Source organism: Neopsephotus bourkii, unplaced genomic scaffold (assembly GCF_033783945.1).
Source record: "Neopsephotus bourkii isolate Nb327-2 ecotype Australia unplaced genomic scaffold, CSIRO-AGI_Nbou_v1 NB_550, whole genome shotgun sequence".
Lineage (NCBI taxonomy): Eukaryota > Metazoa > Chordata > Aves > Psittaciformes > Psittacidae > Neopsephotus > Neopsephotus bourkii.
In genome coordinates this window covers 188,852-207,459 of record NW_026901051.1, presented here as the reverse complement: position 1 = coordinate 207,459, position 18,608 = coordinate 188,852, and the positions used below count along the sequence as shown (strand labels likewise).

The following is an 18,608-nucleotide window of genomic DNA, read 5'->3' as shown; positions in this document are numbered from 1 at the left end:
AATCTGACTTGCTCCTGTTTGAAATCTGTGTTTTTTCACCAGAAGGATTGTATTCTCAAGAGACTATCTAGACAGTAATTATTTATATGTAGTAATGTGATCCTGAAGGAGGGTTCACCCTGATACATTGAACTGAATTCAGTAATTTCATGTACTAACATGTACTTTTCCTTGCAGATGTCACCACATACTCTGAACTGTGTCACTTCTTCCAAGTGGGATCGTCCTTATTCCAGAGAAGTGGCAGCATTCCCGTTGGTGAGTAATAAAGGGGTCCTAGTTGTGCAGTAGTATGTAAATGTCCTTTTTGCTCTGTGGTTTTCTGGTCAGTTGGAGCTGAAATAACCTGCTAAGAATAAAACTTCAGAGTTGTTTATACTGTTGCCCAATTTTTTATGTGTGCGAGTTCTACAGTAGTTCCATTGGTTCTGCTTTTCAAGACAAGGAAAAAAGATCTTAAATCATAGTTTCTACGTATGAAATGCAAACTTGGATTTCTAAATCCCAGCACTTGAATACTGGATATTCCTATTGGAAACATCCCATTCAAATCTGACATACTGCACCAGGGGCTCCCAAAACCAAGTCCCATCTTCTGAGATGTAAAGTTCTGCCCTGAAGAACTTTGATGAGGGTTTGACGAGATGCACAGTCACCATGGAACAAGCCACACCAGTGTGAATCTGCTGCAAATAAGAAAGCCAACCGTATCCTGGGCTGCATCAAAAGGAGTGTGACCAGCAGGTCGAAGGAGGTGATCTTGTCCCTTTATTCTGCTCTCGTGAGACCTCACTTGGAGTATTGTGTGCAGTTCTGGTGTCCTCAACATAGAAAGGACATGGATCTGTTGGAACAAGTCCAGAGGAGAGCCACGAGGATGATCAGGGGACTGGAGCACCTCCTATATGAAGACAGGCTGAGAAGGCTGGGGCCGTTCAGCCTGGAGGAGGCTGCGTGGAGATGTCCTAGCAGCCTTCCAGTATCTGAAGGGGGCCTATAGGGATGCTGGGGAGGGACTCTTCATTAGGGACTGTAGTGATAGGACAAGGGGTAATGGGTTAAAACTTAAATGGGGGAAGTTTAGATTGGATCTAAGGAGGAAATTCTTTCCTGTTAGGGTGGTGAGGCACTGGAATGGGTTGCCCAGGGAGGTTGTGAAAGCTCCATGCCTGGCAGTGTTCAAGACCAGGTTGGACAAGGCCTTGGGTGATATGGTTGAGAGCAAGGTGTCCCTGCCCATGGCAGGGGGGTTGGAACTTGATGTTCTTAAGGTCCTTTCCAACCCTAAGTATTCTATGATTCTATGAATTGGAACTGGATACACGGGACTGCTTCAAAGCACAAAGAGGAAGACTTTAACTGCACCTGTAAAGTTTGCCACCTGGATTTCTATACTGTAACTATATTGAACAGCACAGCCTCCTCCACTTTTCCTTTATACCTATCTGTAAGCCAGTTATTCAAAGGGTCATTTTTATTTTTGTTTTAATCCCATAACAGTTGTTTCTTTGCAAGCACTTGTTAGAGGACATGGTTACACCTTTCAAAAAATCTGAATATTCTTTTGACTGCCAACTCTGTCATACATGCTTGTTAACTTTCAGGGACTGCAAACAGATCTGAAGTAAGACTTCACTTAAAAAGTGCACTTTTTCAGCAAGTGTAATTTTTAAAACTTCTAATATCTACTACCATTACATAGACTGCCTTGGTAGAAAAATTAAAATGGTTGTTTTTTCTTCTATACTTAGCCATTTGTGAAGCCTGAAAGCAAGTTTTGGCCTACAATTGCTCGCATTGATGACATATACGGAGATCAGCATCTGGTTTGTACCTGCCCACCAATGGAAGCTTACGAATCTCCCTTTTCTGAACAGAAGAGAGCATCTTCCTAAGACTGTTTTCAGCTGCCTGGATTTCTGAGTCCACCAGGATGGCCTTTACCTCCCAGACCTGAAAGGGGATTTATATACTGTGTATATTTTGGATAATCACCATGTTTGTTAATTGAATCACTGCTCAGTTAAAATGTAAATACAGTCAATATGCTAGGTGTAAACAGAATTTGATTGTTCCACAGCAAATGAATATGAAGTTGCCTCAGTTTAGCATTTTGTCTGTTTTGTGCTAAAGTTTTAATAATTAACACCCAGATTGCAAATTGGCAAAGAAGGTATGGTTAAAAAAGTAGAAAATACACAGATGCATAGGCAATAATACTGAATATTAACTGTGGGAGTAATTGTTTATATTCTGTAAAAAGAAGATGAAGTAGATTGTTTAATATACTTTACATATTATCACTAGCATTGCTAGTATCAATATTTCATGCTGTTTTTTTTACCTACCAATGTTAGTACTGTAATAAAATTGGTCAGAATGTTACCTGTTGTCATTTTCTTGATTTTACATTTTCACCTGGGTTTATCCAACAGAGCAGTATGAAATGATGAGGCTTTATTTCTGGTTTGTCAGAACTGCCACAGCAGTAACCTCTTCTACACAAAGTGAAATACTGACAGCGATTAATACGAAAATAGATGCTTTTTTTTTTCCTTAATGAGCTACAATGTTACTTTTACTGAGCAGTAACAAACAATGCTTTTCTATGTTACACCAGTTCTTCCTTTGTCCTGGGTTCAGCAGTCAAGGCTGCTACAGAGTATGTGTGAGCCCACAGATACCAATGTTAGGCTGTGGACTTTTTCTTAATTAACAGTACTTCTTCCATTGAGAAATTAGTTAAGGAATACAAAGCCTCACATCTGAAAAATAAGCAGCCCACTAATCGAAAAAAAAAATACTAAAAAAATCTATAAACTGCTACGTTTTAAGAGTGGATAACATTAAAAACAAAATTAGCAACTTTTCTGAATCATAAAATATTTAATAAGGTATATTTGGGGGGGGATATATTGTATATAAAATTTCAGATCACAATATGAAGCGATTTGAACCCTCTCCAAGCTAGCACTGCCTTCAATGCCATGTAGATGTATTGCCACTGATACAAGACCTACTAAAAGCATACATTGTAACTAATACAGAAGTGGCCTTTTTATATGAACTAGTTTTTACACAACTAGAGTGTCTTGAATACCCTCTTTAAGTGCAAAAAACACAGATCACTTTACACTAATGCAGCAACAATGCATTCATATTGTTCTCATTAGTCATTAGTAGTCAACTTGCGTAATACAAGAAAAGCACAATGAAGCTCACAAAAATAGACTAAAAATCAGCCTGTTCTTGCAAAAAAATACAGCATAATAGAAGAAAAAGACAAAAAAGGATTATGCACACCACAGAATTTGCTGTTCTTTAATCCAGCTGGCTTAAGTGCTATTTATGGGAGTTTTTGCCTTTTTTTTTTTTTGTGGGTTTTTGTTTTGGTTTGGGTTGGTTGGTTGTTTTTTTCTTTTTTGTAAATCAAACCACATGGACCAGGCACAACTAATATTGAGGAGGCAGTGTGTAGCTAAAACTCCACTAAGTTTTGTTATCCCCACAATGTATTTTCCTCTGTCCTGAGGTAGTTACAAAAAAAACAAATCATAAATTGAGCATCAGCTAGGCCAGTAAGAGCTGAGGCTTTTCTTCTTCTTCTTCCTCTTCTTCTTCTTCTTCTTTAAAAACATTTTTTTAACTGGCCGAAACTACCCTTGATGTTAAAAGACAGCTAAGAATTAGAGTTCTCACTACACCAGAAAGATGGCCATGATGGGAAGAGGGTTAGCTGCTTCAAAATGTGACATATTGAGTCCCATCAAGGTGGCTGGTCCACTGTTGAATTTCTCATGTTTATTCCCCTTTACTCTCTATAAAGTCATTGAGCGAAGTACAGAAGAATCTGAGCACATCATCGTCCTTTACTGTAACCAGGGAAGAACTGGTCCAGTAGTGTCTGCAGTATCTTGTTGGGTACCATGGTGTAGCCTTTTCCCAGGTCGTAGCGGCAGGCAGGGCAGGTGAAAACTTCAGCTCTGAAAGAGCGCTGTAAACAACTCTAGGACATACGAGACAGGGAAACAAATTATGAGAATTTTGTTTAAAACTGACAGTTCAACCAGCAAAATACCAAAGGAATCACAGTAATGAAAAAAGTGCAACCTGCTGTATTACCAGAATAAGGAAATCATTACGAAGCCCTCTGGTGCCTACCTCTGCCTCTATGACCAAAATGCCCTATCAAAGGAGCTCTGCTCTTGGCTGAGATGTGAAAAACTGAGCTGGGGAGGAATTAAAACAAATCACTGCTGGGATTTCCCCTTCATTTCCACTAGTGCCTTCCTATGAATCACAGCCACATCTGCAGCTTCTTTCTGGCTTCAATTTGGTAAAGTTCTTCAAGAAGGTGAGCACATCAGCTATATTGTCTTAAGTAACAATCTCCATCTACCTCACCAGATAAGATTCAATTATGCCTTAAAGACATATGTAGAATAAGATAATCTCTTAACACACCAGCATCAGTGCTGTCCTCTTTACTATGTTACCACAAGCTGCTCCAAGCCCAAGCAGAAATATATCAGGGCAGATCTGTGCCCAAACAGCAGTAGCAGCTTGCTATCAAACTATTCCTTACAACTTTAACCAGATGTTATTTTGCATTTGCAAATATTTACTGACATCTTCAAATTCTGTGCCTTCTGAGTTTGCTGACATTCAGCTTTTTCTTCTCCAGTTTTCCAGTATCCGTAATTCTAAATATTTACCCCATCTTAACACTTTTAATGTTTTAAGGAGCCATAATCATTCCATGTGTGCAGCCCATCCATAACAACACAGTGATTTTTACGAAACAATATGTATCTTCTTAAACAGCGAACTTGCATTATCAGATATTGTACTAGGATGATAATAGTCTGAGTCCTTTTAAGGCTCCTAGGCAGAAGAAATACTGGGTACAGCAGGCAGACCTCAAGTATCAGCACATGATCAAGATTTTATGATACATGAGTTATAAATTGACTTATGTGGCCCTCCTACCAAAGATAAACAATGTCAAGAATAACAAGATAACTTACTCCAAATAATTGTCATATATTTACTCTGCATCCTTTGAAATAAGTGTTACACAATAATAAAACCTGTTTTTATTCCTTAGCTATGTCAAATTAAATTATTGTGACTGTATCATCACCTAGCTCCTGGACCAAACCAATTCCTAGTGTAGTTCTACTGATCACAAAGGAACGACAGCAATGCCAAACTCCACTCATTATGTCTACCAGGAGCTATACTACATACTTCCAGACTACTACATAAAATTAAGCTTATATAACAATCACTGAATGCAAACTTGTTGCATGTTTCTGCTCAGAATGTTATGCAATAATTACTGTCCTCCTAGAATACGTATGACTTTGGTGACTGGTGTCTTAGAACTAAGAAAACAGCCCAGAGCAAGACTGAGTTTATTCTTACTTTACAGACGTTGTGGAGGCACTCTGTTGTCACTGGCTGGTAAACCAGCTCCTGGCAGCAGACACACATAAAGGATTGTTCCAGTTTCTTCAGAAAGTTCTAGTGTAGGGCAAAAGAATAAAAAAAGACAAGCTCTATTACAGTTCCTATAATACCACTTACTACATAGAAATGATGAACTTCCAGAAGTTTTAAAGCCCTCCATATCCTTAACTCTAGCTTTCTAAAAGTAATCAGGAAGCAGGTCCGTAACTGCTTAATTTCCCTGCTCTTCCACGAATCAGGAAACTAATATTTTAAAGATTATTTACTTGTTTGTATCAGTATTGTTATAAACAAAATGAAACAGCCCACAGGGCCCTTCATGCCTGATTCTTAGCAAAGCTCATAAAATTCAGTAATTATGTTTAGTAACTGCAGCTAGAAATTTGCATGTGCCTGAAAGATCTCTGCTTCTCTGCCGGGGGAACAACTTCTGTTAAGAAAGTCACTGCTGCACCTCCTCCTGTGCTTATGGATTACAGCTGGTTAATGGTTTCTTCTCTCCTCAGGACAAATTCTCTGCAGAAAACCTCCCTGGTTTTCAAATCTTCTCAGGGTACCTCTGAGAAATATCAAGATACATTTGTAATCAGGTGTTTTACACACACAAACATGCTTATCTTCAGTATGTCAGTGATCTCCAAATATCTCAAGAACAGAAGCTGGGGCATGTAACAAAGAAAGCAGATCTAAAGGCAATCACAATATGGTTCCTTGTAATAATTTCTAATACCAGACTTATCTTAAAGCACATTTTATTTAGTTAAAAGCAGGTGTGTCAAGCAGGAATATTTGCATTTTCAGAGTAGCAACCCAAAGCTACCAGTCACTCCCACTGTCTTTAGTGGCAAACAAATGGAGTTCTTACCAAAATTATGGGTAGAAATCTGTAGAAAATGTGGATCAACCATTTTGAAATTGCTGCTCTCTGTTTTTTATAGACATGGATCTCTATTGCCTGTCATCATGCACAATTTTAAGAGCTGACATTCCTTCTAGTCATTACAGAACACTGGACATGGAAGAACAGGGAGCTATAGATGCTTTTTCTGTTACAGAAGCACCATAAATAGCCACTGGTTAATTCTCAAACTATTTATTTATGTCCACTTACCAACCAATGGTTTGATTTTCAGTGAATTGAGTTTTATCAAGTTATTTTAACTTCTTAGTGCCTTGATCTCCTCTGCAAAATAGCTAAAATAACTAAGAACTTGAGATTGGTAAGACTAATCATCACTGAAAGACATAGTATTTCAGCAAATACTTCTTTTGTTGACTTTCTGAATGCCAGTGTCTACAGTCTCTTAATCATGAGCTACTGTAGTGCGATGCATCCCTTCCCACGGCAGCGGGGCTGGAACTAGACGATCTTTAATGTCCTTTCCAACCCAAACCATTCTATGAGTCATCCTATTTTCTTGACATTAGAGGGAGGAAAATATTTTCTCTCTTACTTAAGTTTTCCTTTCTACAGAGTGGAATAATCTAGATATGGATGAAAATATTTTCATTTCCTATTTAAATTTGAAGATGACAATACCTCCACCTTCTTAGACAAAGCAAGCTGCATTTTCTGTCATAAAATTATTTTCTCTGTAAAGTGGTGACTAGAACCATCTTTCTTCATGTCTGATTTCTCACAACAGCACAGTACAAAAATATAATTTCAGTGAAAACCTGCTCCCTGCAAACTGAAAAAAAAAAGCGCCACTTCAAAATGTTTTTTGAGCAAGAAAAGATCTCTATTATGCAGGTGTAAGATGAGCCATCAATAGCAAATTGCACAAGTGAGGATTATTCCCTTGAAATCAAAGTCTTAAAAATAATGCTAGATACAGTTAGTATTCAGCAGAAGTTCAACAAACAAATTAGGTTTTAAGAAGGGCCCAAGATTCCTTCTAGAAGTCTAAAGAAAAGGTAAATATTAAAAATCATGCATGTAGCAAACATACTGGTCCTTCCTTAAGAGAAGCAAGTACTTCATCCCACAGTTTCTGGTTCATCGTGTCTTCTCTAATCAGCCATTGCTGCTCTTGGGTCAGCTGGAAAGCCTCTCCTTTCCCTCCATCTCCCATCCTCATGGCTTTTTTGGGTGTACTCATAGTTTCCTCTATACCTGCTTAAGATTATGACCATCAGACACAGTAAGAACAGAACATTAGTCTGAACTAATAAAAGGTAATCCATGTTTCTAGAAGACTAAAACATGGATTACACTCCTGAAATTTGGCCATCAAATCCATGCTCCAACTCATACTGTACAGCATTGTTTTGGGCTGCAGCACACAAACGCACAGAACACTGCTTGTTTTTCTGCAGAGCTAAAGAGAAAGAACTGGAAGTTGTAAATAAGATCCCTACACTAATACTTAATAACAGAGCATGTGCTTATCAGTTTACATTAGTATTTCAAATAACTTCACATTTCCACAAAATTTTCATTGCTACCAGCTTAATGAACATAACACGGCAGACTTTGCTGATGAATGCTAAAATATAAAAACAAAAAATACCATCAATTGTCCTTTTCTGGTTTCCATTGCTTTGCCTGGTTGGCTCCTGTTTCACAGTTTGCTTTTTAACCTTATCTTTCTTCTCCTTACTAGCCATGGCTTCCAAATAACCTTCTGGATACTAAAATAAAAAAAACACAGGTATAAAACAAAACCCACTGGCACACAAAAATTCCTGAATACCAACAAGACTAGTATCTAAAAGACTTCAAAACCCTGTGACTACACATAAAAGTAACTATAAAATAATTTTTAAAACCATACATGATGGAGAAAACGCTTAAATTACTATTTATTACTAAGAAAGTGTAGTCAAGTCAAAGAACCTAATCCAGACTTGGCTGTATTAAAAAGAACCCAATACCCATATCTGTGCCCTTAAAACTATGCAAATCAGTTAGGCAAGGCTGAAGATGATGACATGCTGCAAGATCTACCGCTGCCTTACTGCGAAAAAACAGTATATTAGTTCTTTCTATCTTTTGTGTATTCTGCAATTCCAAAGTCCTTATGTGTCAGCTGATTTCTGTACCTGGAATGCAGTCACACAAATCACTCAGTCACATGGAGAGAAAGTACACAAAATTCTCAAGTTTTTCAATTTCTCAGACAGAATCAGCTACAAATTCTAAAATTCTTCTAAAAATCCTTTCCATCATAAGGATCACAAAACTGTATTCAAACTCTTAATTTTCCAATCCATATATTCTTTCCTGTAAGGGTGATGAGGCACTGGAATTGGTTGCCCAAGGAGGTTGTGAATGGTCCATCCCTGGCAGTGTTCAAGACCAGGTTGGATGAGGCCTTGGGTGATACAGTTTAGTGTGAGGTGTCCCTGCCCATGGCGGGGGGGTTGGAACTTGATGATCTTAAGGTCCTTTCCAACTCTAACTATTCTATGATTCTATATGCAAAGCAATTCCCTGCTAAGGCAGAACACTTCATCCACTGTTCCTTCTGCTGTGTCACTAATACAGGATCTTTCAGTCAGATAATCTACAGTGGGTTTTGAAATTAAATTCTGCCACAGTGAAGTACAAGAAAAAAAAAAAAAAAAGAAGGGCTTTAATTTAACTATTTCTGGAATTTATTTCATGGAACTCAAAACAAAAACAACTCTGTAAGTCCTGGTTCAAACCTGTACACTTAGACCCAGTTTCTTTGAGCGCTCCATTCCTTCTGAAGTCCAAGGTGCAGGCTCAACATCATCTCTCCTCAAAAGGTAACGCCAAACTAAAAATCCACATTTTCCAATTTCTGGCCAGTATTTTACCACCTAAAGAACAAAATGAAATTACTGACATTTTTTTATCACAAGCCAAACACATGCATATAGTCATGTTTTCATAGTTTGATTGTTCAAGAAGAAATGAGAAGACTAAGTTATACATTACTATTATACAACAACTCTTCCCTCGGTGCAAAATTTTTGTATTTTTGATAAATACAGTGCTCTTAAAAGGTAAACACCTTTATTTCAGATGCTGAAAGTCATTAAATGCACAAAGAACTAGGATATAGTTGGATGGCATGAAGAAACACATTAATTCCAGCAATGAATATGACTCAGTAGGCACAAATAAAGCAGCTTACATACTCAACTTTATACATACTATTATGGATTATGTTTTATCATCACTGCTCTGCATAATTTCATTTTAGTTCTCTGCAGAATAAGCTAAGGCTAAAAAGCTATCATGGAGAAAAAAGGAATTACTTCTTTTAAGTAATAATGAATAATTTGCAATGTAACATGAGACTTTTTAAAACAAATGATGAAAAATGTTATGCTGCACTCAGTAGAAAGACGAATACCTTGTAAATGCCGTCATATCTGTTGCCTTCCTCTGGGGCGTATTTGCTGATTCGCCGTCCTTTTGAACTGCGCACTACTCTGACTGGCTTACCAGCTCTCCAATTCTTAGACTCTGCTCCATTTTTGTCATCCAGTGGGGCATCACAGTTAAGGGCCAATGCCCTAGAAAGAGATTTAAAATTTTCGTACACTAGACTGCTTCACACAACAGATTCTTGGGAATTAATGTAATCAAGTCATATTTATTTCCCTTGTCTAATATGCTTAATCATGCTGCATAGAACTTTTCAGTACATTCTTTAACAGCTGCAGAAGTAGTGAAAGCAACAAGATCCACTCTACCATGTATGGTAAGAAAAAAAAATGGGAAAACAAAATATTTTGTTGTCAAGATTTCCGATGAAAACTCAGCTGAAAGAGCTAAATAAAACAAGCCAATCCTTTTAGCTCCAATATTCTTCATTTTTCAAACTAATTCCTTCCTAAATAGCATTGAGGGAATTGAAAGAAAACTGTAACAAAAGGCAAACTTTCCCTATCACTATCCCATTTAGCTGCAGATTTTACGGCTCTTTATGTGTGTACAAGAAGTAACAAGTATGACAAAAAACACTATGAAGAAGAAAGTACACAGTAACCATCCAAAAGTAACTGAAATCTCTCACACTTTGCTTCAGAGTAGGAGTTATATAATAGTAGTTAACTCAAGGACAATAAACCCTTTTATCCATTAACTACATAAAGACCCTCTTCTAGAAATCTGGAACAAGACACTATGAATACCTACTAGATCAAACTGCCGTAATGTAAAGTATTTCTACTCCCACAGCCTGATTTGACCAGGGATTGAAAACCCTTCAAAATCAGATTCAAATTAAACCATGGATCTCAGAACAGATGAAATAATATAGTTTAAGAACAGCCATGGTACGAGTATAAAACCCACATTACACAGGACAGTAAGAGACAGGCATACAATACCAACTCTAAAAATGTTTCTTACATAAAAACAAAACTTAAAAAAGGAGAAGTAAAATATCTGGAAAACTAAATTAACCAATACTGACTCAACTACATGGAGTTATCATGATATTTAGTATCAAAATGCTTCAAAACTTGAATCAAAATCAGTAACTGAGAGCAGAATCTTATTGTACGCCATGAACACTAATACCTGCAAAAATACAAGGCAAGTTTTGACAGTGGATTTCTCATTTGCCAACAGCAGAGGAATGCTGAGACTCTAGAGTCCAGCTTTTAATTATGATTCCCAGTGCAAATTTGCTCTATTCACTAAGTAAGCTTGTAAAAGTTTTGTTTAAATCTACTTCCATCTTCCTCTGTCCTTGTTCACATTATGTCCTCCTCCTTCCCTCCCCCCCTCTCAGCAGCCAAGTCAGGCTTTCCTTTCTCCTGGAAGCACCACAAAAGCAAAGAATCCTTCTACACTGCTTAGCAGCAGATTGTATCTGAAAGCAGACCTGGCAAAGTAAAGGTCTCAATGTCAGTACCCTAGTGGTGTTAAGTAGTCAGCTGCATATGAAAGAGTATGCTCTCAGAAATAAAAAAGGGTAGAGAATTCTTTGTTGAGGCAGACTTTTAGAGGATGTGAAAACACTTCAAAGAGATGTCTTTTTTTTTTTTACATGTATTTTCGTTCTCAAGCATCGCTTTTTGATACAGCAACACCTTAATTCCTTGCTCTTCATGGAAAACTACGATGGAAACAAGGGCTAGCAAAATAGTGAAGATTTCTTCTAATATGGGAAAACGAACATGCTTTTTTCCTACTTACATGTCCTAATTGATTTAAACATTGAAGAAGAAATCTAAAAAGAAACACCCAGAACAGAAAACTTTCATGCAGGAGTTTTGTCAAACATCTCATTACATTAAAACCAGAGTCCTCTGAAGAAAGTTGTAGGACAATTTTAACCAGAGACATGACTGCTAGCTGCACCATCAATACAGCAATATTTCACTGAGGTGCATGTTTCTTTATATCAACAAAATACAATGCTTGATAAAATGACCCTGAGCAGCAAGAGGAACCACTGTTTACAAAACCAGCATGTATAGGAGTGAATGAATATAGTGAAATACTAGATTTTAATCAAAGCACTACAACCCGGATCTTTTGTTCTGGAATACTTTCAAATTATATCTTCAAAACTTACCTATTCATGTGTGTTAATGTCTGATCAAATGAATGTTCTCCAATCCTTTTATTGCCAGAAAGATCTCTACCTCCACTCCCAGTGTAAGTGAATTCATCTCCTCGATCCTGTGCAAGAAGATTATCCTTCATTTTAACACTGGGAGCAACTCAATCAAAAAGGAAATGCGACTTAATTTGTTCTATTTACTCAGACAGAGAAAAACTATACTCCAAGACATGGAAATATGTGTTTCCAATTTCAGCATCACTGTCCTTTTAGAGCAGCTGTGCCAGCACAAAGCTACTGGTCTGGATGTAACATATTCACCTGGAAGCTCTTAGTAAAAAATTATCTGCCTCAAAAAAAGTTAAGACTTTTGAATCTTTTAAAAAGCTGGTTTTGGGGTGTGTTTTTTTTTGGGGGGGGGAATATTCTGAGGAAGGGAACACATTCTACTGAGTGGTTACTTGCTCCAGAGCTTTCATTTAGTTTACATGTATATCATGTTTGTAAAATACATAAATACCTTGGAGGGATCACTTCAGCAGCCTGTGCAAGGGACAAAGTGCTAGTAAGTACAAACAGCTATGCCTTACATGCAAGGCAGGTGTTTTAATGCAATAATAATCCCAGCTCTTCTGAACTAGTAAAAGCTTAAACTCATTTAGATTAGCATTTTGTAAACTGATATAATTCTGTAGTATATTTCTTATGTAGGAGTTTCTTTAAATTGAAGGAAGGTTGGTAAGAACTTTTACCATGAACTGTAAAACCTGTCAAAGTTTACATGAACTTAAGTAAAGTCAGTATTATTATTTTCCTCAGGAAATACGTCACAGAAATTCATATTACTCCTGGCAAATTCAAGTATTTCTAGAATTATATATATATACACACACACACGCTCTAAAAATACTGAATATGATATCTCTTTGGAGAAAACAAATTTTGTCTGTTATATGGAAAATAGATTCAATATGATATCTCTTTGGTGAAACAAATTTTGTCTGTTATCATGAAGCAACAGTACAAGATAAATACTTGATAGGAAAATAAAGTTTATAAGAATTTTTAAAGCAAAAATCTGTACATCTACACAGTAGTAAACTTCGGCCAATTTCTTACCACTATTAAAAGTCTGACACTATTTAGGACCCAGTGCAAGACTGCTACAGATACTTCATGAACAACAGCAGCAGAAAAAGAGAAAGTTAGAAAGAGAAATGCTGTTTGAACAAGGCCATATAATAATCATAGGAAAGATGTTTATTTTATTGTGTAGAGAAAACCTACAGAAATTCAGCTGCAGTGTTATTTATCCTGAAAAATTTATGCTATGAAATATTGAATATTAAATGAAATATTCAAACCTAACAAAGACATGCATAAACTCTGGTATACCCTCTCTTAAAATAGTCTCTGCTCAGTCTCGTCTCTGCTCAGTGAATTTCTAAAAAAATAACAGAAATAGAATGATATTGTATGAGGACAATATATGAAACAACTTCAAAAGAAAGAAAGACCGACAGGAACTATTTACTAAGAAAGAATGTAAAATAAATTGTATAAAATAAGGTATCACAGAGTTGAACTATGTTTAATTTTTTAGTGATTGTCAAACAAAAAGCACAAATCCCACAAAAATGTTTGCACTAATAATATGAACAGGGATGGGTTTGCTTGAGAGATCGGGCTCATCCAAACAAACTGCATTTTAACAGCACACAGGAAGCTTGTGCGAAGTTCAGAAAACCAGAAAGATGTCTCCTGGAAAGTCATGAATCCAGAATGATTTGTGTTCCATAACAAAGGAGAAACATGGCATGGCAGAGCAGGGAAAATTGCTATGGCAGTTTTCTGATGTACAAGGAGAAATTAACTGAAACTGGATTTTTCCCTCTTTATAGCAGAGAATGTTCAGGCAAATATTGAAATAACATATATATGTAAGTATGTAAAACAAAAGAGGAAAGACAGAAACACTACATATGTGAGCAAGTTGAAGAAAATTATTTACAAGACAAGAAAGATTCATAATAAACTGTTTTGCTAGGTAGAATGATCTTCATGAGAAGAAAGTACTGAATACTTTTTTTTGTGTAACAGACAAACCAAGGACAAATTGCTATAGACTTAGGCCAGAAAAAACTCCAGCAAGAAGGCATAAACGCAACAGTTTCACAATTACCTACTGGAACACAGTTCTTCAGAAAACAGGTTAAATGTAACAGGCCTCAAAGCATCAATCTCCTAATGTCTTCAGAGTAAGACTGAGTGATTCTCTGGGTGGTAGTCCTTAACCACAGGCAACCACAAGACATTGTGCTTGAAGAGACAGCATAAAGCCTATGCATAAATGTTCACCTCTTGAACAGATTCCACACTTGATTTTTTTAACTGTGCGACTGTTCTATGCATAAATAGGCAAAATTATATGGATTTGGAGGAAACTGGAAATCCAAGGGAAAGAAAACAAAGGACAAACAGAACAATTATGTCATTATAACAATTATATTACAGGTCAAGTAACAAGATGATGGCATCTTTTAAAAAAGTTCCCTGCATAAGAAAGACTTACTTCTTCCATAACTTCCTGGAAGAACTACACTCATTTACTTCACATCAGATATACTTAAAAAAAAAAAAAAAAGGATTACAGGGAGCAAAGACACACAGTTCTTAGAATCTGAGAAAAATCACAAGAGATCTTGTCATACAGGGCGCTGACCTGGACTGGATGAAGAGAAATGGGGAGGACATTTGAACCTCTGATATGAGAGTAACTCCTAAACAATAAGAGGAAGAAAGCTCAGGAGAGTATGTGAGCTCTAGCAGAGAGAGAACATTTAGAATGACAAGTAAATGATGCACAGAGAATCCTTAAAAGTGGAGTAAATGTGGATATGAATATAGTCGATGACAAGCAGAACTGAAATGGGGATACATTAGTTTGGAGACCTAATGGGAGACCTACAGAACCTATTTCCATCAGGGTTATGGTGTTTTACTTTGAAAGCAGAGTATGCCAGGAATGTTCACCAGCTTGTTATTTCGGATCTTCTGATGAATAATGACTTATTAAAACAATTTTGCAACAGCTTTGACTTCTGTGTCTTATCTATAGACAATGCAGGATCTTCCTACCACCCAAATCAATGTCCAACTGATAGCCTGTGTGTGACAAGCAAAGGGGGAAAGCTATTTTTTCCTTTATGGGATCAAAATGCAGAACTTGAGATATGGATACTGCTGTAGATTCCGCACTGTCTGCATTCATTTTGCAAAATGAATTATTGATGTCTGTTTTAAGAAACAAAGTAACTGCCAAAAAAAGCTATTAAATATTTTTTCTTGTTTCTTCTTCTTCCCCCCCATTTTCTTACCTTAAAATACATAATTCTGCCTTTTCTCTTCTGCTTCCACAGCTTAATACAACTTTCCTGAACCAAAACTTTCCTTCAACAGGTAGTAAGACCTTCATTATTCTGTCTTCTCTTAATGCCTTCTGTATGTCTCTCTTTCTCATGTTGTCTCCATTAAGTTATCTCTTAATTGTCCTGTTTGTAAAGTTTGATCACATTACAGAGCAAACGAACTTCACCCACTGAAGAATAACGAAAGTAGGATTCCGAATTCCACATAATTCTGACCACATGATTTCCAGGGGTTGCTTTTGTGCAGCAGCTGACAGGGGCATCAGCTATTTCAAGTTACTGACGTATCAGCTATCTCAAGGTAGCTCTCAATTATTTTTTTTCTGTACATTAACACCTCTGGTATTATACTCAAAATCTGGTCCCAACATATACACAAAAAAATTGCATTTATCATTTATTAAAATAATCTGTTACAAACACAGATTTTCTAGATGAGCTTTAACCTTCAGTTTGAAAAAGATAGTATCTTACTGGCTTTTTTGATACAAGAAACCCAAAAATTTCATCAGTTCATCAACTTCTCAATTCACCAGTTTCACCTTTGTAAAATGTGATGAATAAAGATTAAGATCATGATTAAAATGACAAAGCAGAAATACACACTAAGCCTTTTTAAATGCAATTTTTAAATCCAAGACAAATACTAAGTATGACACATTTGAAATTATCTTCTCTCCCTTGTAGTAGGGATACCTGAAACTGAATCATGCCATCATTCATCTCCATTAAAACCTCATGTGTTTGTATGCATGTAAGTGCTATCAACACTGGTCTGTCTGCCCAATTGTCTGATCTATTTTTGATAATTTCATAGTTTAGCCCCACAGTAAAAGGTCCCAATTAAAAAGGAAGGGATGATTTGCATATTTAATTTATAAATCAATAAAATACCTCTTGCATTAAGTGCAAAGGTTGAATATATCATGATCTGTGTTTCTGAGCCCTCCCTGCAACTGCCCTTGACAGCAAAACCATGACAGTATTGTGGCATATTCCACCACGATGAAAACGTTTAACCATTTTAGTGTAAGACAATCTGAATCTCTGAACAGTAAGAAAGACGGCTTCAAAGCAGGAAATAGCTGAAAGTGGCTAACTGGTGATGGAATTAGGTCCACATTTTGAAATATAAATTCCAAATGAAATTATGGACAACTACTGCACATGCAACCACTTCTTGAGGTTTCTCTCATCCATTTCCAGGTTCAGTGAAAAATGGTGGACTACCAGACTGTCCTGGGTTTAGCAGTAGCAGTCATTTTTCTCTTTCTTGGTAGCTGGTGCAGTGCTGTGTTTTGACTTCCGGGCTGGGAACAAAGCTGATAAAAATGATGTTTTGGTTTGGCCAAGGACTTTGTGAGCCTCATGCTCTGCCAGGGAGGAGGGGAAGCGGGGAGGAAGAAGAGACAGGACACCTGACCCAAACTGACCAAAGAGGTATTCCATACCACAGCACGTCATGCCCAGGAGGTAACTGGGAGTTACTCGGAAGGACAGGGGGTCTGCCGGGTAGGACTCGTTGTTCGGCGGGTGGTATTGTACTCTTTTCCCTTGCTATTATCTCTTATCGTTGTTAGTGGTGGTAGCGGTGGTGATTTGTGTTGTACATTGGTTGCTGGACTGTTCTTATCTCAACCCATGGGAGTTGCATTCTTTCGATTCTCCTCCCCATCCCTCTGGGAGCGGGGAAGGGGGGGCAGCCCCTGGGGAGGGGAGGGGGATGTGGGTCTCAACTGCTTCCAGCCCAGCACCACTCACTGGGAGTGAGTGCACAAGCCGTCTGGCTGGGGTTAAACCATGACACAGACCTTTAAACTAAACATTAATATGTAAACAACTCAGGCTACCCTGGATTCATTATCTTTTGCTCCTTTCAAAATCAGTTCTGATTTCAAACCAGGTTCACTAAAGATGTAACAGACAGAAAGCCTTTTCAGGTCAAAGACACCTGCCTGTACTGGGAGATTACTTAAGAAATAAAACAGTTTTTTGAGACAACATTTTTTAATTACAATTATCTCTGAGAACCTATTGGAGATTGCTACTTGACAGCTTTTCTGACATAAAAAAAAAAAGAAAAAAAGCTGCAATCTGTATGAGTAATTTACCTAGCCAACTATAATCCTAGTTATAGCAAGGCAAGAAAAATCTTGTCTGTCTAAAAGACATGCACTTACATTTGTTTATACATATAATTAGAATTTGTTACTTTCATTCTTTATTTCCTGCATCTAAACAAGTGGTTAATATCATAGGAATCAATTTTTATAGGTGTTCATTTTAAAAGCCTCTGAAGTGCAGCAAGAAACTCATGTATGATACAACAAAGATTAGAATAATTATGCTGACTGTTCAGAGGTTTATGAAGGGAACAGATTGATGATTTATTGCATCAATATGGCCAGTCTCTTGAAAATGAATTAAATTCAGAAAGAAAGTATTTCTGTATGTTAGGCATTCACAACCAGAAGCCAAGGCCTATGTCCTTGACCTAAGGCACTATTCCAGACAGAATGTTTCTTGGAAAGATGAAACAGAAAGTGAGCTGAACAGTGCTTTCCTGAGCATTGGCAGCATTAATTTCTACTTTCTAATCTGCTTTATCATTGTGTCAAGTGGGTTATCAATGCTTTAGAAACAACTAAAGTTGCAAATGAAATATGCAAACGAATACGCAGATGAGACTACTTTGACAGATGTAGTACTAGCAGTGCAAAAATTACAAAAAGCCTCTCTGTAACAAAATAAGATGTTTCAGAGTGTGAAAGTGATTCTGAATATAATGTAGGCACAGAGGAGACAATGTAATCCAGAAAATAATACAAGAAAGGTAATTTTTTGTATGAATTAACATTTTGTACAGACTGATAGCTAATATGGAGTAACAGAAAAGATGGAGAGGAGACTGTTGCATGATAAAAAATGTCTTGCAGACCTGAAACATAAGTATTAAAGCTACTGCCCTACAAATTATGACAACCATGTCCTTAGTATTGGAAGTAACAAGTGTAAACAAGTAACATATCAGAGAGAAATGGAAGATATTTGGTAGATATTGAGTAGTGAGATATTCGAGTTTTTTTCACATTACGCTGGAACTCCAAACAGGTTCCAAAACAGTAGGGTGCTGAGACCTTGGAAACATGATGGCTTTTTCAAACAGCAAGTTTCATGGCTTCAAGATCAGGTTTTCAGCTACATAGTTGATCCA

The 18,608-nt window shown here is 37.0% G+C and overlaps 2 protein-coding genes across 8 annotated transcripts in view; one reads left to right on the top strand and one right to left on the bottom strand.

Moving 5' to 3' along the window:
• The window catches only part of GLDC (glycine decarboxylase), a 42,678-nt gene extending 40,293 nt beyond the window's left edge, over positions 1 to 2,385 (top strand). Inside the window, exons 24-25 of the mRNA XM_061351086.1 lie at positions 178 to 258; positions 1,752 to 2,385. Of these exons, the coding sequence (XP_061207070.1) occupies positions 178 to 258; positions 1,752 to 1,895 (225 nt within the window). The 3' untranslated portion in view covers positions 1,896 to 2,385. The remainder of the gene's footprint in view (positions 1 to 177; positions 259 to 1,751) is intronic.
• A 481-nt stretch (positions 2,386 to 2,866) lies between these two features.
• The window catches only part of UHRF2 (ubiquitin like with PHD and ring finger domains 2), a 92,203-nt gene continuing 76,461 nt past the window's right edge, over positions 2,867 to 18,608 (bottom strand). For 2 of the 7 annotated variants that reach the window (XM_061351083.1, XM_061351080.1), the window contains 7 exons: positions 11,979 to 12,085; positions 9,801 to 9,963; positions 9,124 to 9,261; positions 7,986 to 8,106; positions 7,425 to 7,591; positions 5,428 to 5,526; positions 2,867 to 4,006 (listed from right to left, as the gene is read on the bottom strand). In XM_061351083.1, the coding sequence (XP_061207067.1) occupies positions 3,860 to 4,006; positions 5,428 to 5,526; positions 7,425 to 7,591; positions 7,986 to 8,106; positions 9,124 to 9,261; positions 9,801 to 9,963; positions 11,979 to 12,085 (942 nt within the window). In that variant the 3' untranslated portion in view covers positions 2,867 to 3,859. Of the gene's footprint in view, positions 4,007 to 5,427; positions 5,527 to 5,727; positions 6,030 to 7,424; positions 7,794 to 7,976; positions 8,107 to 9,123; positions 9,262 to 9,800; positions 9,964 to 11,978; positions 12,086 to 18,608 lie in introns of those variants that run through there. The other 5 variants (XR_009725092.1, XM_061351081.1, XM_061351082.1 and 2 more) reach the window with 5 other exon arrangements.